Source organism: Podarcis filfolensis, assembly GCF_964270895.1.
Source record: "Podarcis filfolensis genome assembly, chromosome: 1".
Taxonomy (NCBI): domain Eukaryota; kingdom Metazoa; phylum Chordata; class Lepidosauria; order Squamata; family Lacertidae; genus Podarcis; species Podarcis filfolensis.
The window spans coordinates 66,906,160-66,934,146 of NC_139604.1; the positions used below are offsets into that span (position 1 = coordinate 66,906,160).

At 44.7% G+C, this 27,987-nt stretch overlaps 1 protein-coding gene across 2 annotated transcripts in view; it reads left to right on the forward strand.

Annotated features, from left to right (window-relative positions):
• Nucleotides 1-11,994: 11,994 nt before the first annotated feature.
• Nucleotides 11,995-27,987, forward strand: part of RRAS2 (RAS related 2) — a 32,773-nt gene continuing 16,780 nt past the window's right edge. The window contains exon 1 of one of the 2 annotated variants that reach the window (XM_083590410.1): nucleotides 11,995-12,400. In XM_083590410.1, the coding sequence (XP_083446536.1) occupies nucleotides 12,296-12,400 (105 nt within the window). In that variant the 5' untranslated portion in view covers nucleotides 11,995-12,295. Of the gene's footprint in view, nucleotides 12,401-12,591; nucleotides 13,054-27,987 lie in introns of those variants that run through there. The other variant, XM_083590411.1, reaches the window with a different exon arrangement.

Genomic DNA, 27,987 nt, shown 5'->3' on the forward strand with positions numbered 1-27,987 from the left:
AGAGACTATTGAACTACTCTCACAGCATAGGATGGGACAACAGGAAAGGTGGCTGTTCCTTGTATGACCATGGTTTTGAGGTTCTTTTGCTGTCTTCCTGAAAATTTACCGTTTCCCCCTTTCGTAATTGTTTCAGCATTGCTTATGAATGAATATTATTAAAATAAAAATATGAAGGCTTTCAAATAATGAGACTATGTGGACACTGTACCTTTAAAGCACATTTGAAGCCTCAAATAATTCTGGGTACTGTAGTTTGCTAAGGGTTGCTGGGAATTGGAACTCTGTGAGGGGTAAACGACAGTGCCCAGAATTCTTTGAAAACAGTGAGTTCTGGACATTTCTCCTGCACAAAGTCCCATGGGAGCCCTTTGATTTCAACTAGCCTTCCATATAAGAAATTCCCACTGGTGCATTAATATTTTTTTCTTTTATTTTATCTTCTGAAATTTTTATAGCACTTAATCAACAAAATTTAACCTCCAAGCGGTTTATATAGAAGAATCTAAAATATTTATTTAAAAACACTGATGGAAGCAAACATCAAAAATAGATTTCTGAGTTTTCCCAGAAGAAAAGTTGCTTCTGTGGTTACTCACCTTTCCGAGATCTCACCTGATCATGACTCAGAAGCCCAGATTGTAAAAAGTATTTCATTTCATTAAATGAAGCTCCCGGTTTAAACCTTAACAACATTAAGCTCTGGCTTGACATTTATAGGGATTCTGACTCACTAGATGAATTTCCTTTTTAAAAAGGAAAGCATATACACTGTAAGGCAGTATGGTAAAAAACTACCCTGAAGCAGTGATGGCTGACAATGATCAAGGAAAACAAGTAGATAAATCTGCTCAGTGTGAGCCGTTTGCTTTGTAGGAGTCCCATAGATTTCAGTTGTGTCTTTTGGCAGCTACACAAAACAGATCCAAACAGATTCTGTTAACCTAATTTTTGTTTTATTTTTTAAATGAGAATGTACTGTGATTATAGGTTGCCTTGAACATTTTTTAAAAAAATGCAAAAGCAGCTGGTAAATGCTTTAACTAAATAAGCGTGCAAGCATGCATGCATTTCAGGGTGGAAACAAACGCACCAATTATACAAGAGTGACACTCCTGATGAGATTTTAGGTGAAGGGAGATTCAAAATCTCTCAGAATTCCTGCTGCTTATATAATATCAGTTGTCTCAGCTGCATTATTGTTATGATTTGCCTTATTATTTCCATTGGTTTTTATAGAAATTTAAGATTTGTGGCTGGGACGACGGAAGATGCTCATGAAACTCATGCACTGAAACTGTCTTAGATTCTGAGTCAGACCTTTATTGACACAGACTAGCATGTTTCAGATGAAGGTTTTCCCCAGGCCCAGCTGGGACACAAGGGGTTGAACCTGGAATCTCTTGCCAAGAGGGTGCTCTACCACTGAGCTATGGACCTTATTCTCTCCAGGCATAAGGCACAAATAAACAAATCGATAAAGTCTCGTGAACGAAGTACAATGTGAATCTATTCAGTGACATAAACCAGCTCTCTGCTAGTTGAGGAGATGCTCAACTAACTGGTGTTACAAAGGGAAAAGAAAGACCCCAGGAATACCACTCGAGAAGTTGCAGATGTTGTCAACAAAATGTTAGTTTGAAAGGTTAGTGTCCTAGCATCAGAGAGCTGGGAAGGATCAAACCTAGTGATCAAACCTGACCATGTTTTCTCATTATAGGTTCATATGGTCAACATGGCATGATGAGGCAGTGTGGCCAGATAAATTTATAGCACATTGTGAAGATCATTCCTCCCCACTCCGCCTCCATTCACTTCCTGCTGCAATTCATAGGATTCATTCTTAATGGAAACAAGTGACCATTTTATAGGGAAACGAGGATGCCAAAAAGCCTAATGCCATGCTTAGGGTTTGCTTAGAAACCTGATACATGGAATGCAGGTGCAGCCTGGAGGGCAGTAAATAAGTAGTTTTTAAGTGGTGGTTCTAGAGGCTGGTGACAGAGCCTTGGCAGAGGTGCCCTGCTAAGCTCTCAGACTGTATGTTCTGAAGGAATTCTCTCTTGCTACTGGTACTTCCCATGCCTGCTGCTGAATCCTAAACCTCCCTTCACAATATACCGTATTTTTCCATGTATAAGAATCCCCCATGTATATGACGACCCCTATTTTTTTAAACCCAAAATTAAGAAATTAAGTTGTTTAGCTTTGGGGGGTGTGTGTGGGAGAGGTCACTTCCGCCAATCGCTCACCCGCCTGCCGCCACTGCTGATCGCTTGCCACAGCCACTGCTGATCGCACACCTCGCCACAGCTGCCAATTGTCTGCCCTATCGCCGCCACCAACAGCCCACTCACCCACTTGACACAGCCACCAATCACCTGCCCAATTGCCGCAGCCACAGCCAATCGCCAGCAGGCCTTGCCGCAGCCACCAATCACCCACCCAGTTGCTGCTGCCAATCTCCTGCTTGCTGCTGCCGTTAATCGCACGTCCCCCCTGTGCATTCACTATCCGTGTATAAGACGACACCCAATTTTTGCCCTTTTTTTAAATAGCAAAAAGCATCGTCTTCTACATGGAAAAATACAGTATAGGTGTGCAAATGCAAACATTTTTACAAAATCACTGAGAGTGCTCTATTTCCTCCCCAGAAAACAGATCCTTCAGAGGATGTGTGGAAGAGTCCAGTGCTTGGGAAAAAGAGAGGGAACTTATCCATAAAGGGGCAACCTTAGCCTTCTCACTGTGCAGATGAAATCCAGCTAAAAGGGGCAAGGGCTAGAAGCTGAAAACAGCAGGGGGTGGATCCTTAGATTGGTGCTCAAAAGTAGTTGCTTATAAGGAACACAGGAAGCTGTCAGACTCTTGATTCTTTGGGCTTGGTCCTTTGTCTACTAAGACTGGGTGCCACTCTCCAGAATTCAAGGATCTCCCCAATCCCTTCCTAGAGAAGATGGGGATTGAACCTTGAACCTGAAACCTGGAGGCAAGCTCTTTTGCTATGGCCTTTCCCCAATTTTATTGTTGCAACAAAATTGCCCGAAGCGTTTCAATCATGTTTCAGCAATAATCTTCCTTGTGGCCCTGTAAATAACTAATGTAGGTGGGATAGACATGAAAAGGAATGCAAAATATGAAAACAAATCAGTAAATGTCTATACTCTGATCAGAAGATGTACCTGATTCTGCAAAGGTAAAAAACAACAACACAATATCCAGCCACTCTCCTTTGCACATGCACACCCAATCCACTGGTATCTTTGATATTTCTTGGCATGATGCATCCAGAATGTCACGGGACTTCTCAAGAGTGTCTGTGTGCAATGCACTGTTGTTTGTGTGTGCAAGGGTCATGTTCTTGGCATCATTATGCCCCTCTTTCCATCCTGGTACCAGAGAAGCATGCATGATGCAGTCAAGGCACTTTTAAAGAGATACAGTGTTTTGGTACTTGTCAAACAGAGCTCCTCCATTAATTGTGCCTCCATTTACAGCCTGAAGCTGAGGCTTCACCCTGCCTTCTGGCAGGGCTGCTCTTGGCAGTGTCTCCTGTGCTTCCCTGTACTTGTGTCTGCCATCTGAAGATGAACTCCATTTAAATTTCATTTTGCGGGGATAAGAGCTCAAGCACGCTCTCCAAATGAAGAGAAATGATCAATTAAAGCAATTACACTAACATATGCCATCTCGTGCTATTTCTGTAACAACACGAACTGGGAGACATTCTGCCAGTTGTGGGGGAGAGATTTAGAAATGGAAGGAAGAATTAATCACGCTGAAAATATTATTTCTGATGAGCAAGCTCTGCAGGGAACTGGGAAGCCACCTCTGCTGTGGGGCTTCATGGGGATAAGAGGGGGTGCAGACGATGGAATCGGGTGGAGTTGAAGCAGCAGCCGGCAGCCAGGTCAATGACACCCTGGGTCTTCTTCGCCGCCTCTATTGCATCTACAGAAAACAGAAGCAGGAGACTCTTTCAGGTGGTTCGCAATTTGGTGGAACCACCTGCTCCATCGGGGCCCAGTACAGGCCACATGATCTCCTGCAATGATTATGCAAAGTTTTTTGCAGATAAAGTTGCTCAGATTCGGGAAGAGTTAGACTCCACCGTGGGAGCAGGGCCAGGGCAGGAGAGTGCTAGAGCATAGCAGTCAACGTTTCCCCTTTTTAAAGGGAAATTCTCTTATTCCGAATAGGATTCCTTGCAAGAAAACGGAAAAGTTGACAGCTATGGTGCTAGAGTCCTGTCTAGTCAAGTTGTGTGGGATCAGTTCCAATCTGTTACCTCTGAGGATGGGGACAGGCTGCTTGGACAAGTGAAACCAACCTCCTGTCTCATTGATCCTTCTCCATCCTGGCTTATAAAAGCTAGCTGGGAAGGGCTGGGCAATGGGCTTCGCGGGGTGGTGAATGCTTCTCTGTGTGAGGGAGCCTTCCCAGACCCGCTGAAAGAGGCGGTTATCAAACCACTTCTTAAAAAACCATCTTTAGATGCGGCCAATATGGCCAATTATCACTCAATGCTGACCTTTAAAGCCGTAAACGGCCTTGGCCCAGTATACCTGAAGGAGCGTCTCCACTCCCATTGTTCAGCCCGGGCACTGAAGTTCAGCACTGAGGGCCTTCTGGTGGTTCCCTCACTGCCAGAAGTGAGGTTACAGGGAACCAGGCGGAGGGCCTTCTCAATAGTAGCACCTGCCCTGTGGAACGCCCTCCCACCAGATGTCAAAGAGAAAAACAACTACTAGACTTTTAGAAGACATCTGAAGACAGCCCTGTTTAGGGAAGCTTTTAATGTTTGACAGACTATTGTATTTTAATATTTAATATTTTGTTGGAAGATGCCCAGAGTGGCTGGGGAAATCCAGCCAGATGGGTAGGGTATAAATAATAAATTATTATAATATTATTATTATGAAACAAACCCCAAATGACTGGGCACTCTGCACTCCAGAAGAACACAGACTCTTTCAGCTTGAAATGTCTCATTGGCTTGTATCATCGGAGAGGAATCATCAAAAAATTCCTGCATTGCTAAATGGGATAAGGGATGAAGAGCAACAAATAATGGCTGCATATGGAAAGGAGCTTTGTTTGATACTGGTGTTATAAAACTTTTAGTCTGCAAAACTGTTAGTAATGGAAAACCTACCCCTTTGCATGAATATTTTTCAAATGTTGATGCCAAGAATAAGAGCACAAGAACAGTAATGGCGAAAAGAAGCCTCAAATTCCTTATTAAGATATATCAATGGTCTTTTTGTGGGACTCAGCATTAGTTTCATATTTTAGAGTTCAGGGAATCACCTGATTTTCTTGGATTTATCTGTAGCAGGCCTAATTTTAGAAGGAAATATGTAAAGCAGCTGACATTTTTCAACATCATTACCATTACCAAAATCACCATTACACAAGAAGGAAGATTCACAGACTTGTCAACGCCCCATCTTGGGGTAAAATCCTTTCTTGTCTATGACCTGTGGTCCTAGTTTAGATTTCACTTTTCTCACATCCTGCCACAGGCCTGGAGGCTACTTTGGATTTCCCCGCACTCTTGTGGCATTCTCACAAGCAAGTCTGGGTTGCCCTGTTCTCCCCGCCCCCCCCCCCCCGGACCTAGTTCAGGTAGCTGTTACCACCTCTTTCTTTCTTTCTTTCTTTCTTTCTTTCTTTCTTTCTTTCTTTCTTTCTTTCTTTTTTTCTGGGGGATGGCCCCCACAAAAGCCAATAATAATTCTGGCATAAGCACGTGGCCACCTTCTTCCTCCCAACACTTCTCTGTAAATGTATCATATGTGTTACAGATAGGTAGCCGTGTTGGTCTGCCATAGTCAAAACAAAAAAAATTTTTTTCTTCCAGTAGCACCTTAAAGACCAACTAAGTTAGTTCTTGGTATGAGCTTTCGTGTGCATGCACACTTCTTCAGATACACATATGTATCATATGTGTGTCATGCTTTGAGGAGTTACACAACTTACAGCCAGAAAGCTTTACACAGCCTAAGGAAAAAGAAATAAGATTTTTTAGAGTGCAAGCAGTAACTCTTCAGACTTGCTCTGCTTATTGTCCCAGACTTCCCTCCCTTTCAATAGAGATGGGCTGGTCCATTTGTGCCCCACCCATGTTCTTTCCTGAGGTGTTGCTGTTGAAAACAGAGTACAGTGGTACCTTGGTTCCCGAACGGCTTAGTTGTCAAACAAATTGTCTCCCAAAAGCTGCAAACCCGGAAATAAGTGTTCTGGTTTGTGAACATTTTTCGGAAGCCGAACATCCGACGCAGCTTCCGCTTGAGTGCAGGAAGTTCCTGCAGCCAATCGGAAGCTGTGCCTTCCTTTCAAATGGTTTCAGGAGTCGAACAGACTCATGGAACAGATTAAGTTCAAGAACCAAAGTACCACTGTACTGGATTACATGGTCTACTCCAGGCGTTCTGTTTGTACCATCTGGTATTCAAATGTGCCCTGACAACCAGAGGCAATGAGGCATAACCGGATTGGGTCCCTGTTGCCTTGTGCACTTCAGCCTCCCAGCAAACCCCAGCAGAAGGAAGGAGGAAGAGGCTGCTGATAAATCTGAGGCTATCAGATTTACTCAGAAGTTCAGAACAACCACGTTGCACCTTACTGTGAGCCCTCCCTCCCTCCCTCCCTCCAACTGCTTTGAGGGCTTCTTTTCTTCCATTTTTTCCTACCATGCACCCTTTGTGAACATGTCCTTCCACCTGCTGCCTGTCTTGAATTCTTGCCTCTTAGCTTCTTTTGGCTGCCATAGGCTTCATTCCACCTAGAATTTAAGCTGACCCATGCATCCATGTATGCATCACTTGTCACCTCTTATTTGCTTAGCATTTAGCAACTCTCAACCAATTGCATGTACTCCCTCTACTAAATAATATTAAGTTTGACTTGACATTGGCCAGGGGTGGTCCTACCACTGGGTAGAGTGAGGCAAGTGCCTCAGGTGGCAGCAGTTGACAACCTCCCAGCCATTCTTCTTGAGACCACTGGCCATTCCCCTCTGCTGGGGAGCAAATCTATGTACACCACAGGCCCATCACATACTGCCTGGCTGTCAAGTGCACTGGAAATCCCACTGCCAGTGTTGAAGTAAGATTCAACTGCCTGTCCAGTCATGTAATGGGAGAGGGGGCATGGTCCATTGTCCCAGGCTCTTTCATTAGAGGGTTGAGAGACCACAGGCCAAATCCTCACACAGGCATGAAGTTTGACCTTGGCTCAGTCACTGTTTCCCATCCTAATCTACCTTACAGGGTTGTTGCAAGGATAACATGTGGTTGTGGAGAACCATGTATACTATCTTAAGTTCCTTGGAGGATAAAGGTGAGACGGAAATGAAATACAACATGTTAAGACAAGCTGTATTTTTTTTAATCCCAAACCTACGTCTGCTGAACAGCTTGCTACTTTTTTTTAAAAAGCATTTGCCTGGTTTTTATATAAAGTTGAACACATGGAGTGTTGTGGGGGAGCAAAATCTGCTTCGCCTCATCGTACTCAGATCCTTTAAGCCGGTATCAGAGTAGGACTGGGGAATGGGGGTGGTGGCTTTTTATGGCACTGAAGTATAGTGAGCTTTGTCTCTGAATACCAGTTGCTGGGAATCACACATGGAGAGAGCACTGTTGCACTCATGGCCTACTTGTAGGCTTTCTACAGAATTCTGATTGGCCACTCTAAGAATAAGATGCTGGACCAGATAAGCCATTGGCTCAGTGGCAGACTTGGGGCTCTCAAATTTCAGTGACACCATGTGCAATGCTAAAATTTGGTGCCCCCCATCTCTCACACGCTGTTCTACAGCTGTCAAGGACTGGACTGAGGAGGAATGGTGGAAACCCCACCCCTGCACCTCCCAGAGAAGAAGACAGTTTGATTTACAACAGTGGTTTGCAGAAGGTCGTGGCTCTGAGACAGAAGAGGGGCAAAGCTGGGAGAGAAGGGGAGAAGGGGGGGCAGCAGGCTGACACGTTATCATTAGAAAGCATTCCAGACCCTGCTGTTCCCAGAACCTGGAGAACAGTGAAAGTGGTGGAGCAGAAAACTAAAAGGCAAATGGCCTTAAGCAGCCACTGGAGGGGTGTTTTGACAACTGGGGGGGGGGAGATTACTCAGAGCAATGCCATTACCTGAGAGGTGACATTTCTAAGCTTCTCGCTGTGAACATTGAATAAAAGGCATTGGTAAGAGCTTCTTGTCTCTCTATTACTGGCAGCCTGCCATGAGGGGGAGGGATCAGATTTCCTGAAGCCTGACAACAGCACTGTTGTGGCACCCCCTGCAGCGCGGAGTCCAGTGTGGCCAAACTGGTTGTGCTACCCTAAAACTGTCTCTGATTGGCTGGATTCAGCAGGGATGGGAGGGAGCAGATTTTGCTCTCCTCACCTGCATCCTTCTTTGAGATAAAAAGGACCGACATTTCTGTTTGATAGTTAAACAGACGGGCAGATGCTGAATACACACACATGCCTAGTTGGCCTGCTTAGAGTCCCTTCTTTCTGGGGATGAATGTGAAGATGTACCTCCCTGATCTGAAGTCAGCATACCCAGCACAACATTGATCCGTCATTTGTCATTTCCTCAATAAAGTATGGTTTTAGCTCATTGTCAGTTGCTTACAAAAACAAGGATGAAACAGCTTGTATTTTCACGAGCAACTGTTGCTCTCTGCGGAGACCGATATGGATGCCAACCAACCAATAAGTTGCTCTCTTTATAAAATGCCTTTAAAAACTAACCATGAACGTTATATAAGGAGTTGTTCATGTCACCAGGCACCACAACATTGTTGTCAGTGTGTGTATTTATTTATTTATTTTATTTGTAGCTATTAATTTTCAGGGCTCAAGTCACTCCATTGCGAAGAGAGAGACAGAAAGTAACATACATATCCATTAAAGAGCTCTCAAAAGAAACCTCCCAGAAATAAATGTACATGGCTAATGGGGAGGTGGACAAAAATAAGATGGTGGGGCAGGGGAGGGAAATGAAGAAGATAAATCAACAACCCCACATGTCAATAACTCTTTGTATCCTGCCCCATCTTTGTCCTTTGGGGGAAGTTATGCCAGGAAGATCTCCAGCAGGTGTGGTTTTGCCTGGTGGGCTTCTGCCAGAAGGTGATATTTGCCCTGAGGAGGCTCTTCTCAGCTGGTGGGAAGATGTACCACATCTTAACACCTTCCAGCCCACTGGATTTGGGGTTTGGACCAGACCTTAAGAAAATAAACCAGCAAACCACATCCATGACCCCCAGAGAAACTCTGTGGATTATTATCCTGCTTGAATATGATAAAGTGTAGTTTCATAAAGGTGTTGAGCCCAGGAATTAAAAAAAGAAAAAACAGAAAAGAACGACCTGAGGTGTGTTTTTCTAAGTAACCATCAATCACTGAGATAGGATCTACTGCTGGAAAAGCTGGCGGTGTCACTAGTATACACTGAAGAATTCATTGCTAATGATGAGTTGATTTCCCATTATTGTGGTAACATCAAAGGTGACAACTGATTCATTTGTTATGCTGCTGACATCAGTGTGTAAAAATTCAGTTGTGCTGCAGAGTTACCAGTGGCTGCGCATGCTGTGCTTTGCATGCTGTTGCAGTTACCAAGCCTCTGACATTCCTGTCTAAGCCAGATATGACTCTCCCTGAAGTAAATGCACTTTTAATAAGAGTGATGATTGTGGAGTTGGGGAGAGGGACCCGGGATGCTGGTTTGTTGTGCCAGGAGCTTTTTTAAGGAGAAGCCTGCTTTAGCACAAGTATGTAAAAATACAATTTAAAATCATGCAGCCCCTAGCATCACACAATAGAAGAGGCAGAAAAATCATTGTCAGCAATTTTCAAGTGGTCCATGAGTGAAACAGTTTAGGAGCCACTGTGCTAAAGGGTTGTCACCTTATGTGTGGTTCTATGCAGCAGCAGTCCTACCATGAAGGAGAGTGAGGTGGTCACTGCAAGTAGCTGATTCTGGGTGTCATGAAACAGCAATGAAATATTATTATTGTATGTTTTACGTTGGGGAGGGAGGGAAAGGTGCTTGTGGGATTTCCTACCTCAGATGCCAAAATAACTCAGCTGGCCTTGCGTCTTGTAACGGTGTGCTGTGCATTGTTATTACCACAGCAGTTATGCAGTGTCAGGCAAGAAGGGCTGCATGTCCAATCATGCTTTATGAATTACAGTGGTACCTCAGGTTACATACGCTTCAGGTTACAGACTTCGCTAACCCAGAAATAGTGCTTCAGGTTAAGAACTTTGCTTCAGGATGAGAACAGAAATCGTGCTGCAGCGGCGCAGCGGCAGCAGGGGGCCCCATTAGCTAAAGTGGTGCTTCAGGTTAAGAACAGTTTCAGGTTAAGTACGGGCCTCCGGAACGAATTACTTAACCTGAGGTACCACTGTACTAGATCACCAACATAGAGAGGTTTGTGAGAATACATGGAATTACTGTACAGTAGATCAAATGCCCTTTGAATGCTGCAGAAAGGGGTTGTCTTTGGTCTTTTCCCCATGTCATAGCACCCTTTCTAGTGAAACACCTTTGCTAATATTGTATGAAATTCACAGATGGCTGGAAGGGAAAGGAGAAGTGAGGTTCTTGCTTCCCCTTAAGAAGTGCTCTGTACCAGCTGAGATGATCACACTGGCCATCTGTTCAGGGGCATGGGCTGCCGGAGCACAGCACACTCACCTCTGGGTGCAAGATGGGGAGTCCAAGAGAGAAGCCAAACCCATTTTTAATCAAGGAAGATCTGGAAGCCTGTCTCTGTTGGATTTCAAGAGTAGGTGCCAGAGGGGCAGACAAGTGTAAGGGAACAGCTAGGGGGAGCTGTGAAGGTTCAGTTGGGGGAGCCAATGGATGGAGAGGGAATGGGGAAAGCTGCACTGGGGGCATGGTGGAGGCAAGCAGCTGGGTGGGAGAGAGGCAGCGTGAATGGAAGGGGGTTGCCATACAGTCTGTCTCATTTTGCCACCTGAGGTTTCCAGGTTCGGCCAAAGTCTTGCAAGAGGCATGTGAGAGCCAGGGTTCTCACCAGAAGCCACTGCCGCCATTTTGTCTCACTTCTCCAGTGGTGGTGGGGCGCCTGTGGCAATGCTGGAGAAGTGTTTGTGGTGACAGCTTCCAGTGAGATCTTGCAAAAGCCCCACAAGATCTCGCCGGAACCTGGAAGCTGCCCCTTCTCCTTGCTTCTCTGGCAGTAGCAGCGGGGGATCCATTGGGGGGTTGAATCTGCTGTCCATGTGGATCTTGCCGCCTGAAGCAGACTGCTTCATGTTGCTTCATTCAAAGGCCAGCTCTGTTGCCATAGGTGCATGGTGCCAGAGAGATATCTATGGTGAGTGGCTATGGGGGGCGAGCATGCCAATGGCTGAAGTGGTCAAGTGGGCTGGCAGGAATCGGAGCCTGAAGAACTCCTTGGCTATGCGGCTCCAAGCAGTGATGCCCTGGGGGTCCTGACCCTCATGCACTGCCAGGACCATCATTGCCCCGCTCCTTGAGTTTCGTGACACTGTAGAGCAGACTTAAATCCATTTCTCCCAAGGGGCTCAAACACTTCTTGCGTTTGCGTGGCCGAGGCTTGCAAACGGAATCTCTGCTGACTGACGCCAGGCTTGCCGCCGACTTCAACGCATCCGAAAAACCGGAGTGTTTTCCTTGACCGAAACGATGTGCAAAGCGGCTCTCACAGCAAAACATGGAAGTTCCGCGCACGTCTCTCTTTGCAACAGCAACTTCTTTAAAAAAACCCGAAATATAAAAAAAATGCAAGTCCCTTCAGCAAAAAACTCACGGTGGGAATTTGAGGCGCGGGGGAGGCGGAGACTGAGAAAGGGGACGCGCGCGTGCGAGGGCCACCCCCCGCCCCGGCTGCCTCGGTGTGTAAGCAAGACCGCGCTCGCCAGGCTGCCCCGCTTGGCGAAGGGAGAAGCCCCCGCCCAGCTCATGCATATTCATAAATCTATTTGCATGCCGGCGCCCACCTCCTGACGGCCATTTGTAGCCGGAGCGGGGCTGCTGCCGCTTTCACTCTGCTCGCAGCTGCCGCGCCGAAAAGGAGGAGCCTGCAGCTGGCAGCTGCCTCCGAGCCGCCGCCGCCTGCGCTCCTCGCTCGCGCCTCCCTTGGCCGGAGTCCCCCCTCGCTGGGCCTGTGGCGGTGGCAGCCCCCGGAGCGGTGAGGCGGCGGCCGCGGCCAGCGACCCCCTAGCCCGGGCCGGGAGGTGCCCGCGGCGCCCCTTGCTCGCCTTCGCCTGGCCTGGGCTCCTCCTCGATGGCCGCTGGCTGCCGGGACGGCCCGGGGCAGGAAAAGTACCGTCTGGTGGTGGTGGGCGGCGGCGGAGTGGGCAAGTCCGCGCTCACCATCCAGTTCATCCAGGTGAGGGGCCTGCGAGGGGGCGGCGGCGGCGGCGGCGCCTCTTGCTGTGCTTCGCCAGGGTGGGGCGGCGGCGGCGGCCCCGCCAGGCGGCCGAAGCCCCCTCCCCTTCCTCCGCGGGGCTGCCTGCAGGGTGGGGGCCCCCTTGGGGCGTGTGGGGAGCCTGCGCGCGCCTGGACGGGAGACGCTGCTGGGAGGGGCGAAGCTCCTCTCGCCTCCTGCCCGGGGAGGCCTGTAGCGCTGATCGGGGCCAGAGGAGCCTGGAGCTTTTTGCCTGGACGGGGTGGCTGGGGCCGAAGGAAGGGGTTGCCCGCTGGCTTGGCGGCGACGCTGCTCCTGGGGGCCTGGGAGCGGGGTGTGTGTGTGTGTCGCTGGTTGGGTCCTGCTCCCCGCGCCAACTTCGACGGGGCGGTCGCGTTCTGCGAGACGTTTTTCGGCCCGTTGCTTCCGCGCGGCTGGGCGATCTCGGACTGGATGTGGGTCCGTCCCCTGGGCGCTGCCGCGTGCCCCTTCCTTGGATAAGTGCCCCCCAAACTCGGCGGGGTTTACTTCCGAGGAAGCCCGCCGGCCGCCGAGGCTGCTTCCCGTAGCTTCAGGCTCTGTCGGCGCGAAATCTCTGCTCTCGGATGCCTTTCCAGGAATTTGCTTTGCAACAGGTATGTTCCTTTAAGCGCTGTCTGGGAACCGGCCGCGTTGGCAGCCAATGAGCTTTGGCGTGTGTTCAAAGATGTTTTGACTTTTTGCTTACATCATACTTGATGGAACAAAATCCTTCCAAGCAAAGGCGATGCGTTAAGAATCTCTCTTCCTTCTTAATCCCGCTTCTGGCAGGTGACGGGCTTGTTACCTCTGCCCAGGTAACCTCTCCTAAAGAGGTAATGCTTATTGAGCTAGGTACGTATTATTTGCGTAGGAGAGTATTGGCATCTGCCTGAGGGCATATAAGTAGGAAAATACTTTGTGATAAAGTGGAAGCGGCTGCTTAAAAGGAAACGGAGAAAAAAGGCTGAACACTTATATAAAAAAAGCCCTTGATGCAATGTTTATTTAAGGTTTTCAGCCTTGATGTAATGTTTGCTTAAGGCTTTGAATGGATGAGGAGATTGACTGCTCTTGTTCAGTGTATCCAAGCCCTGTAGGGCACGAGGACCTTGAACTGAAGTGTGCCTTCCACGTTTATGCGTCGAAGTGGGAGGAAAATGGTTTCTTACCAAAGTAACAATTTCAGGATGTCTTTTGTGTGTATTTTATTTTTATTATTTATTTCAGAACATTTATATGCTCCTTGGTTGCAGTAAAACCTCAAAGGAGCTTGCAAAATATCGGTGTGCATATGTAAACTAGGGACAGGAAATAAAATTCTTGTTATATAGGCAGTATAAGGCGGCTGAGGTTATGTTGCCGTAGAGGGGATGGGAAGGAGGGTGGTGGTCTGTTGGTTGTGCACAGAAAAGTTGAGTGTTTCAGCTAAGGTGATCTGGCATTGTTGGGAATTGTTAATGCTTGGGAAGCATGATTTTTATCTGCTTGGAAGAAGTAGTAGAAATATTAGATTCTGTATCATATTTAGGTCATTTTGCAATAGATGGATATGGAAAAGACAGGTTGATTCTGTGCAGCTTTGCACTTGGAGCACAAAATTTGTGACTGCTAGTTCAGGGCAGCCATCAGGCACTTCATACTATTTGCATATGTCTTTCACTGTCTCTAACTCAACTGGCATATTAATGAAGAATTCCACAGCCCCATTGAAAGATAAATTGAAGCCTATTGCTTGCACGGCCACATTCTGAAGACAGGAAAACTGTTAGATTACTTTATGGAATGTATAAAATGCACCCCCGAACTTATCTTTATCTAGGATTTGAAATAATGAACTCCTGTTTAAGCCTGCAAGGGTATGCAAATTTTACTGGGTCAATTCCATTGAACACAGTGGTACTTACTTTTGAGTAAGCACGCTCAGAATTGAAATGTATCTGATGGTTGCTGTGTTCTGACTCTCTTCTGATTTCATTTTGACTGACGGAGAAAAAAATGGAAGCCAAAGTGCAACCATAAAAGTATCCATTTACAGCCCTGCTTTGAGTTAAAGGGCTGTTTATGGTCATCTACACATAATGTTGGGTTTGTTCATCAGTTTGAATGTCTGCTGTCTTCTACTGCTGTTGCATGGTAGCAAAGACCTGAATAGCTTGCCTTTTCTGAAATGCTGGGTTTAGAATAATTGTAATCCCATTTTGTGCGGCTTATTGGTGGATATTTGCCAGTGGATGGAGATAATTAGTTTATCCCTGCATGGCTGAAGCTACAGTTGACAGATTACCATTCAGACTTTGTATAGTTTCCATAGATAGTACTGTCTGGATGCTGACTATGGCTATATATCCCCCTGTGTAGTTTTACATTCCAGAGGGGTGGGTATGTCAGTCTGCTGTGGCCAAAACAACTTTGGTTTTATGACACCATAAAGGCTAGCAGGGATGCAAGCTTTTGTGGGCTAGATGCATCACTTGGTTTCCAAAGTTGGTTTTTGACACAGTGAGGCCAAAAGAGTACACAGAATCATACTTCAAAATTTAGTGCAGTAAGCCTCCACTGTTGTGCCATTAAAATATCTAAATCTACATACCTGCATTTATCAAAGTACATGTGACTTTAGATGAGATCAGAGCAGCTGGATTTAACGATTGACTTTAAATTCCTTACGCTGATGAGCTAATACTGCTCATTAGATTTCACTCAGGCAACACAGCATCAAAAGCAATCTGAGTTGCTTTCTAGATAGAAATGAGGAATAAGTGAGCTACTCTGTTTCTTATTTTTTTTAATGGTGAGCTAAAATATGTGTATTGAGTTTCCGAATATGCTCCAATCAGCTATGTGCTGATTTCCTGAAAGTTTTGTTCAGGCAAACATCTTAATTGACTTCAAATAAGTTTTGCTCACCATAGCCAATTAAAGTACTCTAAGCTCAGTTTGCTTTGTCTAGGCTTGAGGCGAAGTAGAACATTTCTAGTTCTAATTTTGATGTAACTTGTATAGCACTTAGTGCAAGTTGACGTGTGATTTCATGTTGCTGTGGTACAAGGGGAACATACACAGTGGCAAAATGTTCTACTTTGCTCTTGGGCAATGCTTAGTAAGGCTGCTGCTTTCATTGCATGTGAAACCCTGTGAGTAATGATAAAGGTCTGATATAACGCGCTAGTGAATCCTCAGATGTACTTGCACAACCTTTGCCAGATAACACAGCCCATTTACAGTGGGATTTGGGGGGCTTAACCTAGGTGCTTGGCTGCAGGAGTATCATGGCTTTCCTAAAGCCCTGTGCCTTGAAATTGCTTTGCAGTGCATACAGAATTCTCTTCTGAAAGCTGGCTGCTGTGAAAGTGCTTGCTTTGGTGGCAATCTTTGTCCACACTGCATAGTAATAGCACAACTGTACCTGTCAGCAGCAACTGCCTTTAATAGCAATGCATCACTATGGACTAAAGCTACACAAGCTGAGTGTTGTATTGCGACTACTCAGCCAAGGTTATTTTACAAACGCCTTCACCCTCTTTTGCAGCAATCAAAACTGACTTTCTTAAATGTTGTAAGGTTAGTTAGCCTGGACAGTGGCTTCATAGTAACAGCAGAGAAATCTAGATCATTTTTTTGGGGGGGGGCATTCATGGTACCCTTAATCATGCCAAGCATTTCACAATGCATTCATTGTCCAAGTAGCAAGTCTCTTCATAATTGATGCTGTAACCACTATAAACATTCATTTAGTTCTTCTAACTGTAAGCCAGGGTCTCTCCAGGGCTAGATAAAGTTATCACTACTGTACAAACTAACCCCAGTTCCTTTCTGTAGCAAGAGCTGGGAAGGGAGGGAGGAAAGGGACACTGTCATCTTTCTGGCAGGGAAGACAAGAATGAACTAATTGTGTGAAACATCCCAGGAGTGTATAAAACTTGGCACTTGCTGAGCGGTGTCCAGATCCACAGTGTGACCTCTTAACAGTGCAAAGAGTGTCTTGCCATTGGGAGTAGATGTAGCTTGCTGCTGGATTCAGAGGCAGGTGTTGTTTTAGGTTTTAATATATGAAACTTTGCGTCGACTGCAGATTTTCATTTCTGCCATGCCCCTGTGCAGCATTCCACTACGAGTGTATCAGTGCCACATCCTCATCTTCTAGCCTGTCCTGGTCATGCTAGACTGAAGTTCTTGTTCTCGTTCATTTTTTGTTATGGATTTAAGCAGCAAGAAGATGAAATGTGAAGATATGAAATTCATATAGTCATAGCTGCAACAAACAGCAGCTTCCATTGTTTTATGTATTTATTTATTAAAATAATTATATTTCACTATTCGTTTAAAAGTGTCAGTGGCTTTCAGCAATTGTGCATGGCACCATACAATAACTATATGAGAAGTTAAAATCAGAAATCAGGTAACTTATTGTGGAAAGAATTCCTGCATGAGCCTGATGAAATAGAAAAGTTTTCAGCAGGCATTTAAAACTTGGCTCAGAACGCACCCACTGAATCTCTTTTGGCAGGGTATTCTATAGGACTGGGCTGATGACACCACTAATGGTTTGGTTTCTTGTTGTTGTCAAATGAGCCTTGCCAACTCTTGGAGCAACTAACAATGCTCCTGCAGGATAATCTCAGTGATTGATTACTGCTTAATTGTTGGAGCAGTAAGGAAAAGTACTAGCAGCATCACTTGGCTTAGCTTTATCTGTTTAAAGTTAATATAGCACTTAGTTCATAGCATGCTCTTTCGGCATGCAGGAGATCTCTACACCCTCCAGATTCAACTCACATCATTCCTGACTATTGCTCATACTGGCTGGGAGTTGTAGTTCAAAGCATTTGAAGGGCACCTTGTTGGGGAAGGCTTCTGTAGGCGTAGGTCATTGATCATATTCAGTTCCACAGGTGCAGTAATCGATTGCACTTGAGACTTTGGGCACTCCCACTGGATCTGCATAACATTTCTCATAAGAGGTCCAGCTACTTCTGCAGTAAGTGGTATAGATCCTTTGAACTCTGTAATTTTCAAATTGGTTACACCACTGACATACTGTAAGAAATTAAGCCTGGAATTCAATGCACTCTTACTTGGGAGGCAAGCTTTACTGAGTGAAGTAGGATTTATGTCTGAGTAAATGTGCTTTTCTTCTGAGTTCAAAATACCTCACCCAAAAAGGAAATTGTGCTCTTTGTGGCTGCAAAGATCCCGACTGGAATAAGGGATGAAACTGACCTAAAGCAATGACTTAGAAGGAAATCCAGGAAATAGATTTCTCTGAAGGCCAATACTTCCAAGAGAGACAGATATCTGCAATGGGGAGGCAGTTTCCTTCAGAAAAGGCCAGCCAAAATGATAAGGGGGTGGAGCAACCCCACTTTGAGGAAAGGGTGCAGCATTTGGGGCTTTTCAGTTTAGACAGAAGTGTACAGTGGTACCTCGGGTTAAGAACTTAATTCATTCCGGAGGTCCATTCTTAACCTGAAGCACCACTTTAGCTAATGGGGCCTCCTCCTGCCGCTGTGCAGCTGCTGTGCGATTTCTGTTCTCAGCCTGAAGCAAAGTTCTTAACCCGAGGTACTATTTCTGGATTAGCAGAGTCTGTAACCTGAAGCGTCTGTAACCCGAGGTACCACTGTACAGAATTCTGCATCGCATGAAGAAGCTTTTCTCCCTCTCTCCTAACAGTAGAACTCATGGGGGGCATCCAGTGAAGCTGAATGTCGAAAGATTCAGGGCAGGTAGAAGAAAGTACTTCTTCACACAGCACATAGTTAAACTGTGGAACTCACTTCCACAGGATGCAGTGGTGGCCACCAATATGGATGGCTTTAAAAGAAGACTGGACAAATTCGTGGAGGATAAGGCTATCAGTGGTTACTAGCTATACTTTGGAGGCTGCAATGCTTCTGAATACCATTTGCTGGAAACCACAGCAGGGGAGAGTGCACTTGTGCTCAGGTCCTGCTTGTGCATTTCCATAGGCATCGTGTTGGCCAGGATGCTGGGCCAGATGGACTGTTGGCCTGCATTTATTTCATAGAAATCCCCCCCACCCAAGATTTAAAATTGTCCTGCTAGTGCCAATGCAGATAAAGTCCATCTTTATTATACCCATATTGCAGAAGGTGGGGCTTTGCCTTCTGCAAAGTAACCAAAAGCCATGTCCATATTCACAACAACCCTGAAGTGTAGTTCAGCATTACCCTGTCTTGTGTGTGTTCTAGAGAAATGCTGTTGGAGGGGCAGTAACATTGATTGCAGCAGCAGTGCACTTAAGGGCAGGGAAGGAGGGTGCAGGGAGCCTGGGGAACAAAATAATAATAATAATAATAATAATAATAATAATAATAATAATGATAATAATAAAATAGCAGCAGGTGGAAATATATAATCTGGATGCCCATGCATAGACAGCAGGTCTGCCTGCTGAGAAACAATGGAGGAATAGACCAGGCAATAACCAGTTTCTCAAGAGGCAGGTCTGTTCACACCTCACTGCCCCACAGTCACCAGGTCTACCAGAAATGGAAGAAGTGTTCTTGGATGCTTCTTCTGTAATAGGCACATCTATGTTCTTGTTTATTTTCTTGGGAATATTTTCTTTGGAAAAATTCCTGTGACCACTAGGCGGTCTGCAGCTAAGACATGCTCTGAGCAAAACCATCGATATAACAAGTCGCTTAAGTTTGTTTCTTTCGTAGATTCCGAAGGATCTACTCCTGAGTATGGCTGACTTTGGATATCCCCTGTCAAATCTGCAAGAGCAGAGCGCACCTCCAATTTGATCCAAGGGGAGGAAGTGTTCCTCCATTCCCAGAACATCCTGAATTAAGCACAACTGAGATCAGGGTAGCTATTTCAATCTGAGGGGCTGAGTTCAAAGCTGCCTAAGATGCAATTAGCCACTGGTGTTCTGGAGTATCCAAATCCTAGCAAATTGCTTGGAAAAGCAACCTGAATAGACTCTTTGCTTTAGCCTGGGATAACGTAGGGATAAGTTGCTTTGTGGTGTTGGTTATGCTATAGAATGCATGCAGCTGCTGCAGAGCTTTCCCCCAGCTGTCGTGCACCGGTTTGTCACAATATACCCTGCATTTTCTTCCCACTTAACCCTCTTAACTTTCTGAGTTTCTGTGCCCAAAGGAATAGGGGTTAGTGGATCCTCAACTGTTCTTTTTTTTAAAAAAAGGGAAACTGCAAACAGTTGCTTGCTTCCTAGTTCATTTAGGCTTAAGTTGAACAGTCTGTAGCTATTAATTAGAAGAAATATTCCAAAAGTACACTGTGTATACAAAATGTTAGAAATGTGTTGCTTCATATTCGATTTTTCTTTAAATTGCATGTGTAGAACAGCAGTTAAAGAAAAGTTTTTTAACTTGTTTTGATTTTTTAAACTTTATGTAACCTGCCCTGAGACCTTGCAGCAAAGGGTGGGAAATAAATAAATAAATAATAAAAGCTCATTGTTGTAGACTCTGCTGATTAGCTCTAGTTAATTTAATATCCCCAGTGATAGTGAATCTGAATCTGTCTTTATTTGTTGTTGTTTAGTCGTTTAGTCATGTCCAACTCTTTGTTACCCCATGGACCAGAGCATGCCAGGCACTCCTGTCTTCCGCTGCCTCCTGCAGTTTGGTCAAACTCATGCTGGTAGCTTCGAGAACACTATCCAACCATCTCGTCCTCTGTTGTCCCCTTCTCCTTGTGCCCTCCATCTTTCCCAACATCAGGGTCTTTCCCAGGGAGTCTTCTCTTCTCATGAGGTGGCAAACCAACAAATCCTAAATAAGTAAAATTCCTCTTTTATAAAACATGTGTTTGTTTTGACACACTGTTTTGACCAGAGTCACTGTTACTGGTGTTCCAAATTAGACTATCCAGATAAGATACAACTTATTTCTATTTCTGAAGCAGGTGGTAATGTATATTGGGGCTGGGCGATATCTTGATATATTGTCCAAAACTGGTTTGAAGTCCCTATTGTGATATCAGTTGCATAATTGTTGACCTTGCAACATATCACAAATCATAATGTGTGTGTGTGTGTGCGCGCGCGCACTTTGCAAAAATCACGATGCGGGAAAAACTATGAAACCAGTCAATGTCTCTATACAACTCCATTCTTATTTCACACATTGTGATATATTGGTATATCACGGTGCCACGTGACTAGACTAAAAGCCAAAAGGGGTCAGAATATTGTGTGTGTCCCCAAACCAGAGGCTCTTCTGGTTAAGCAATAGCCACAAGTCATCGTGGATTTCTTGATTAGAGAATGGCAGTTAACACCTACCATACTTTCACACTGTATATTGCCTGATTCCAAGGGATAGCCATGTTTCTTGGCTATCACAATCATACTGTTACATCCGTTGCAGAACTGATTCTGGGAGCCTCATATTCCAGGTGAACTATCTGGAACACACAGGCTCTGTCTGTGTAGGAGGCTCCAGGTTCTTGGACAGCTGGGCTGCATGAGAGCTGTTTCAAGATGGACCCATGTTTAAATAAGGTAGCTTAATATATTCATCAATTTAAGAGCTCCTGGTTTGCCAGCTTCAGTAATGATGTTCAATCAGAAGTGGAATCTGTCTATTGATCTTGCCATGTTTATATATTTCCTTCAAGGAGCACAAGATGCCCTCGTGTCTTGCAGAAGTAGTGACCTCTTCTTTAAGGGGCCTTCTAAAAAGCAGGCAGTTTTGAAACTTTGCATTGTTTTTTGAACAGGTTTGTTGCGATGGGGTAAAGGAAGTGGTTAAAGCTTGTTAAAACTTAGCTAAAAATATCAGTGGAGGTTTTTGGTTGCAATCCATGCCTCTTGAAAGGAAGCTTTAACACCCTGTATCAGAAGGACTGAGTGATTGTCATTTAAACAAACAAAACACAAGTTTGGATTGCAACTTACGCAGTTAACTGCAACAGCACCAAATAACGATGTGGTAATGCTTGGGGGAGAGTTTGCTAACTAGATAGAACCAGAGGGCTCAGAGTTCAAAAGAGATCCATGTTTACTGCTACAGACTGTGCCACTTGAAAGATTGGAGAATATTTTTCTTGTATGTAGGGGGCGGCACCAGCCTTATATTTACAGCAAATTATAACAATCATGGAGTGAATTGTGTGTGAGGCAACTTTCAATTGAGGTATTTTCTGCACAGAAATGGATAATACTCATTTCATACACCCACTCAGGGCTTTTTTTTCAGCCGGAACTTGCTGGAACTCAGGTGGGTGCCCCTGCTATTCTAAGAGAGCAAGGGAGGTGTTCGTGGTGAGTTCCGGCACCTCTGCACTGCATCCACTAATTATATTTATGTGTCTTGCTTTTAAGTGAATTTCTTATTGTGTAATGGCGATGAGTTTCAATTGTATTATGTCTCAGTGAAATCAGTTATGATGAAGGGTAAATTAGAAATGTTCTAAAGATGAATGGATGAGGTGTAGCCTTATTCCCAGTTGGAGATGGGCAGTGAAGTGGTGGATTGCCGCTGAATTTTCACACTGCTTCTGAGGAACGTGGAGCCTCTATAACTGGGGCCCCCAAACTAAGGCCTGCGGGCCGGATAAGGCCCAAGGGACTTGTTTATCTGATCCGCGGTAACCCCCGCGGCCCGTTGCCACCACCTGCTCTTACCAGCGCTGCGCGACTGCCCGCTTCTGGGTCGGAGGAGTACTGGAAATGGCTTGGGCGCATGTGCAAGCATTATTTCTGGTGCACATCGGGTCAGAGGAGGTCTGTGCACATGCACACAAGCTATTTCTGGTGCTCCTCTGACCTGGAAGTACACTGGAAATAGTGTGTGCACACGCGCTCCCCCGCGCGATCGGTGCTGGAAACACCGGCCTGAGGTGTGGTACGTTTGCTGACCTCTGCTCTATAAAGAGTACTGGGAGCATTCCCCTTTCCGGCTGCAAAGAGACCTGGAACTCACCAAAGGCAGGAAGGGATGCTTAGAACAATGAGTGGTAGAAAGCAAATCTGTTGACTCTTTGTTTTTTTAATGACAACTAAATCCCCTTTGTAGAGCCTATGAGCCTCTGGCAAGTGATGGCTGTAAATTCACGTGCGAACACCACGTTAGCTCTATAAACAGGTATGTGTTGTAATGGGTATTGCCAGTGACATGTCTGTGCATCAATTTCAAAAGTTTGTAGCTATATTAAGATAGTTTCAGTTTTTCAGTATGAAAACACAAATTTTTCTAGCGAGTCAGGGTAGTAAAATGGCACTATATAGTCAGACCACTTCCCTTTGGGGTTAATCTGGTAACTCCCTGGCATGCTGCATTCCATTCATTTTGTAGTTAACTCAAGCATGTCCTTCCACTACTACTTTAGGCTGCAACCCAAGAGGTTTGGAGATCCTGCCTTCTTGAAAAGGGTCTTTTGTTTGTTAGATGGGAATTGATAAAGAGCGATAACAAGAGAATGCCATTTTTGTCTACAGAACTGCACATTGGGCTTTTTTGGCCGATCCTCACCAGTTTGGGAGGTAAATCTGTAGGGGTGAGGGTTAGAGCTTGGATGAGCAACATAGCTTTAAATAGGTGTCCTGATGAGCTCTCAAAGCTAAGTTTGACTTTGCAGTGATATTTTAAACAGTTTTATGAATTTGAGAAAGCTCGAGCTATTTCAAAACATGTAAGAGTTTGTTATATAACCCTTTCTGAAAGGATACTTTGGAATTGATTTTCTGCTAGCAAAGCTTGGAAGCTGTGAAGGGAGTGAGTTGAGCATGCCATCTTTGTGCAAATGGGATAATTTGCACCAAACGACTGAACAAATAACAGAGAGAGAGCAAGCACCCAAAATATGATTGGCTGCCACTCAACTAAATGGGACCTCAGTGCACATACCTGTGTGCTGGATGGGCCAAGCACTCGATTGTAGACTTCCTTCATACAGATAGCAGTGTTTATCCTTTATGCACAGCCACAGTACTCCTCCAACTACAGGGTGACAGCTGTCAGTGCTTTAATAGTTTGGTTTCGTGCCCTATAATTACAGCAAACCTGCTGTTGGAGAGAAGGGAGCAGGAAAAACAATCCTCCTCTTCTTCCCCACTTCTTCTTGGTATACTTAAGGAAGATCAAGCTGTCAAGAGGCTTGCCTTCCACTGACCTTTATTAAGCAAGGGGATAATACTCTGTACCTTCTCCCATCTGGAATGTCACAGTATGGAAGGAGCTGAATTTGCCTCTTGGTTAACAATGTGTTGAAACAGCCTTTTAAAAAGTGCAGCGTGTGTGGAGAAAATCAGTGTGCTTGGATAGCAGTTGCTGTCCTTACTGCGTGTCCTGGATGCATAGGAGTATGCGTTTGAGAGATGTGCTATAATGAGTTCCTTATCCTAGACAACAAACCTCTTGCAGGAATTTTCCAGTGGTGATTTGGAAGGTGAAGTAGAAGTGAGTGAGGAAGGGGGAGGGGGAATTGTCGAAAGGGGGAGGGGTAGAGGGTAAAGGCTAAACATTGTGACAGCTGCACAAATGGCAGAAATCAACAGGTAAATTTGTACCTTATGGAAAGTACAGCGATGGAGAAAGCTGCTGTTGTTTTTCTGCCTGCTGTGCGATTGTTAAAAAGGCTCAAAAGCATCTACCCCTTTCAAAAATTGGCAACTCTAGAAGTGCTCAAATTGCAACATGTTGCAATGCAGGATTAACTTCTAGCTCTCCATTCCAAATTGGTAATAAGTGGGCTACACACATTAGCGATCTGATTTTGGGTTTGATCATTAAAGAGGCCAATAGGCAAAGCTGGAGTGTGTACACTTTTGGGTAGCTTCTCCAAAAAGACAGCAAAGCTCCATCCAGTGTTGGGTGAAGCAAGGAATGTGACCCTTACCATTGGACAACCGACTCCATTCTAGTCATAAGTTTCTATACCCCTCATCCCTTCATCCTTCATCCAGGGAAGAGGCACAGCTATAGTTCAAGAACAGGTTAAACCCAGGCAAAAACACTTAAGGAGGGTGCAGAGCACTTAAGGAGGGGCATGGCATGGGGAGAGGCCTGAGGGCCACAGGTAGAATTGCCTGGAAGGCCACACTCAGGCCAAGAGTCTACTCCCCTGCAATACAGCACTTTCATAGATGCTAACTTTGTGTTCTTTCATTTACCAAAAGCAAAGAAAGTGCCAAACAACAACTCTCAGAGCTAGTTCTGTGGCACAAGTGCACAGCTGGCAGCTCACCATGTGTCTCAACAGAAATAGTACTTGCTTACACACACACACACACACACACACACACACACACACTATTTTAAACTGATAACTTTTATAGAAAGTGAACATAATAACCAGTGTGCATTTGGGATTCTCTTCTGTTTGATATTCTGTAGAAGCTTCTCTTAAAATACTTCTAAGTAGTTTAATTTGGAGCTCAGAGGCACCAATACCCAGTTGTATGGCTGCCACAGGCAAGCTTTCATTTGACCAACAAATACATGTTAAGCTTGGGAGCATTTATTATATGTTAAGCATTGCTTCTCCTTTGCTCATGGAAATTGGGCTGCCTGCAGTAGCAAACAAATGCATTATCTCCTCCTGTCTCAGTTCCTATGAGTTCTTGCTGTAGAAACCTCTCATGTGCTAACGGTCCACACCGGGTCTGGAAAGTGGTGCTCATTCTGGGCAGCAAGCCTAGTCCAACTGGGAAATGATCTCTTTGTAGATTTAACAATTATAGTTTTATATCTGGCTAGGTGCAAGTGTGTATGTATGTATGTATAATTAAAAGATGTATGTGTAATTAAAAGGGGCATTCCTGGAAGTGGTGATCCAGAAGACAATGCACTATGACAGGCATAGGCAAACTGGGCCCTCCAGATGTCTTGGGACCACAACTCCCATCATCCCTGACCACTGGTCCTGTTAGCTAGGGATGGTGGGAGTTGTAGTCTCAAAACATCTGCAGGGCCCAGTTTGCCTATGCCTGCACTATGCAGTATGAAATAAGTACTTGCTAGCAGTTGACTGGCATTTTATATTTCAAAGAAATCCAAAATTTAGAAGCTCCAGATGCCTTGTTTTTTTTAATTACATGATCTGGGTTTATCACTATTATTATAAGCTCCAATATTCAGCAGGGCATTTTTGTGAGATGACTTGGCAACCTTATGACCCTGGAGCTGTATTGAAGTAAAGAGCCCCTTTGAAAGCCATTCTAGTATTCAGAAGCTTGTGTGTCTATGCATTGCATTCTCTTCTCCATTCATTCTTCTACTTTTAGATCTTCAGCAAGGCTTTCACACAGGTTATCTGTAACCTGAGAACAACTCACATGTGGGAACTTACTCATGCAAATAACAAGAAATGAAAATAAGTTGGGGCAGGAGCCCTCAAGGGGAAGTACCTTTCTGGAAAGCCCCCAGCAGTAACTATCTTAATAAACATCTGTTGCTATTAAAGGGGCTGAATTTTCTCCTGATTATCTGACTGATTCCCCTCATGTGCCCTGAACTCTTAAAGTAGGAATGTCTTTAGTGGAGTTTTGTAATGCAAGCTTCACATCTGGCTTACTCCTGGAGTCTAGACTTAATGGTCTATGGCTCTGAAATCAGTGGGCATGGTGAGCCACTCTCACTTTTTGTAACTACAAACTACTTTGCATAGATCTATATTGATTGCGGAGCTGTGGATAAAAACAAAGCTGAGCGGTCAACGTTTATAGTTTTAAACTTTCAAGATAAAATTTCCCTACATGCATCAACACTGAACACCATCCAATCAGCACTAGAACTTTACTTAATATAGTTATGGAGGGGAAGCCCACCCAGCACCAATATTTCCAAAAAATCCCAAGCCCATGCCATGCGCAGTGCTCAAACATCCCTATAGTGGCTACTTGTAGACATCTGGTTCTCCGATACATTTATGGTTCTTGGAAATCTTGTGTGTGTGTATAAGTGTGTGAGTTTTGTTTGTTTTTGAAGTTCCTAGTATTACTCCTTTTATTCTGGAATTTGATAGATAACAGTGGTTACATCTGACTTTCTAGAGCTTTTTCGTGCAGATACTTCCAAATTTCATAGGTTTACTCTTCATCTGGAGACTGTCCAGTTGTAACACTTCATTAGCCCAACCAAACGTGTTTATTTGTATTATGTTAACTTCGTAGTAACTGCAAAGTGATTGGCTGTGAATTGCAGGTATTTACATTCCCATCTGGAATGGTACCAGACACACTTGGCTAAGGAAGTCTTGAGTTTCTGCTCAGGGAGTAGGGCATTGGTTAATACAAAGCCATAGTGGGCTCCTGAACTTTAACAGCAGCAATGTGTGTTGTTAACTTCTTGCAGTCTTTTGGAAAAAAGTGGTTAAGGTATTTTTGACTGTTGTGTGGCTTACAGTAGATAAAGGTTTTTACACAATTTCTTACTGAGCCGTTGTTCATTCTGTTAATGGCAGCGTATAATTTGTGGCTCAGCATGGGGAGAGGGAACCATTCAGTAAAGAGAATAAAGCTGCTTGTCAACTCTCATTCCCAGTGTATACTTCTAGTCACTATGATGTTAGAGTAATCTCTCTGATTTGTGTATTTATCTCTAGTGTCATCAGACATTGTACTAATACCTTTTGTTAACTTAATCTCAGTGGTTCTGATCATTTTAGCAAAGTCTGATCCAGCAAACAATGGCATAGGGAACTAACCACACTCTGTTGAGGCAGAGTCTTTATAAATATTAATTTCTCCACTAATGCTTAGTCATTAAAAAACAACAACCTGTTCTTCAGGAATGTAAAGCATAAAAGAAGCAAGGGTCAACAGTAACTAATCTGTTCTGGTTGGAGCATAAAGAGTCAATGATCTTTCTGTTCGATTCATCTATTCATGGTATCCAGTGCACTTGTCCCAATTAGAGCAAGGATTTATGCTTGAGCAATGGAACTTTCCCCCTTATGTTCTCCCTGCCCTCACCAGATCTGCTCTGGAGAGTTGGGGGAACCCCTGTAACAGATTAAGGGGCTGCAAAGTAGGAGAAGAGGGGGAACGTTCCCTTTCACATGCATAAATCTTTCAATGGAACAAGTTCTGTAGTGCTACATTCAAAGCATGCATTTGGCACAAATAGTTTGATAGAGTGCAGAAGATGCACCAGCCAAAACAGGTTTTCAAAGGATGGCTATGTTGTGAGAACAGACACTATGGCAGAAGTATGGAATGTCCATCTGATGGGTTTCCAGGTAGTCCTTCCACAATATGCTTCATCGCGACTGGTTCTTGGTAGGCAAGAATAAATATCTGAAGGCAGATGCTTTCATCAGAGTGTCATAAATTTTATGTTACCACCAGTTGCTAAACATTTATTCTAAGCTTCCGCTGTCCTGCAGAAAACAATTTTGGTACAACTCTCCCCAACAGTCCTGGGACTCTTTTTGGAAGGAAGGAAATGGAAAGTGACAATGGAGGAAAGAGGGAGGAGGGGTAAGCAACAGGGAAAGAAGGGGAAAGTGGCCTGGAGAAGATGTATAAGTAAGGGTGCCGCGGGGAGGACTTGACACAGTACAAAATTCTTCACTTTTTACTTCTTATAATTTTCTCACCCACCTCA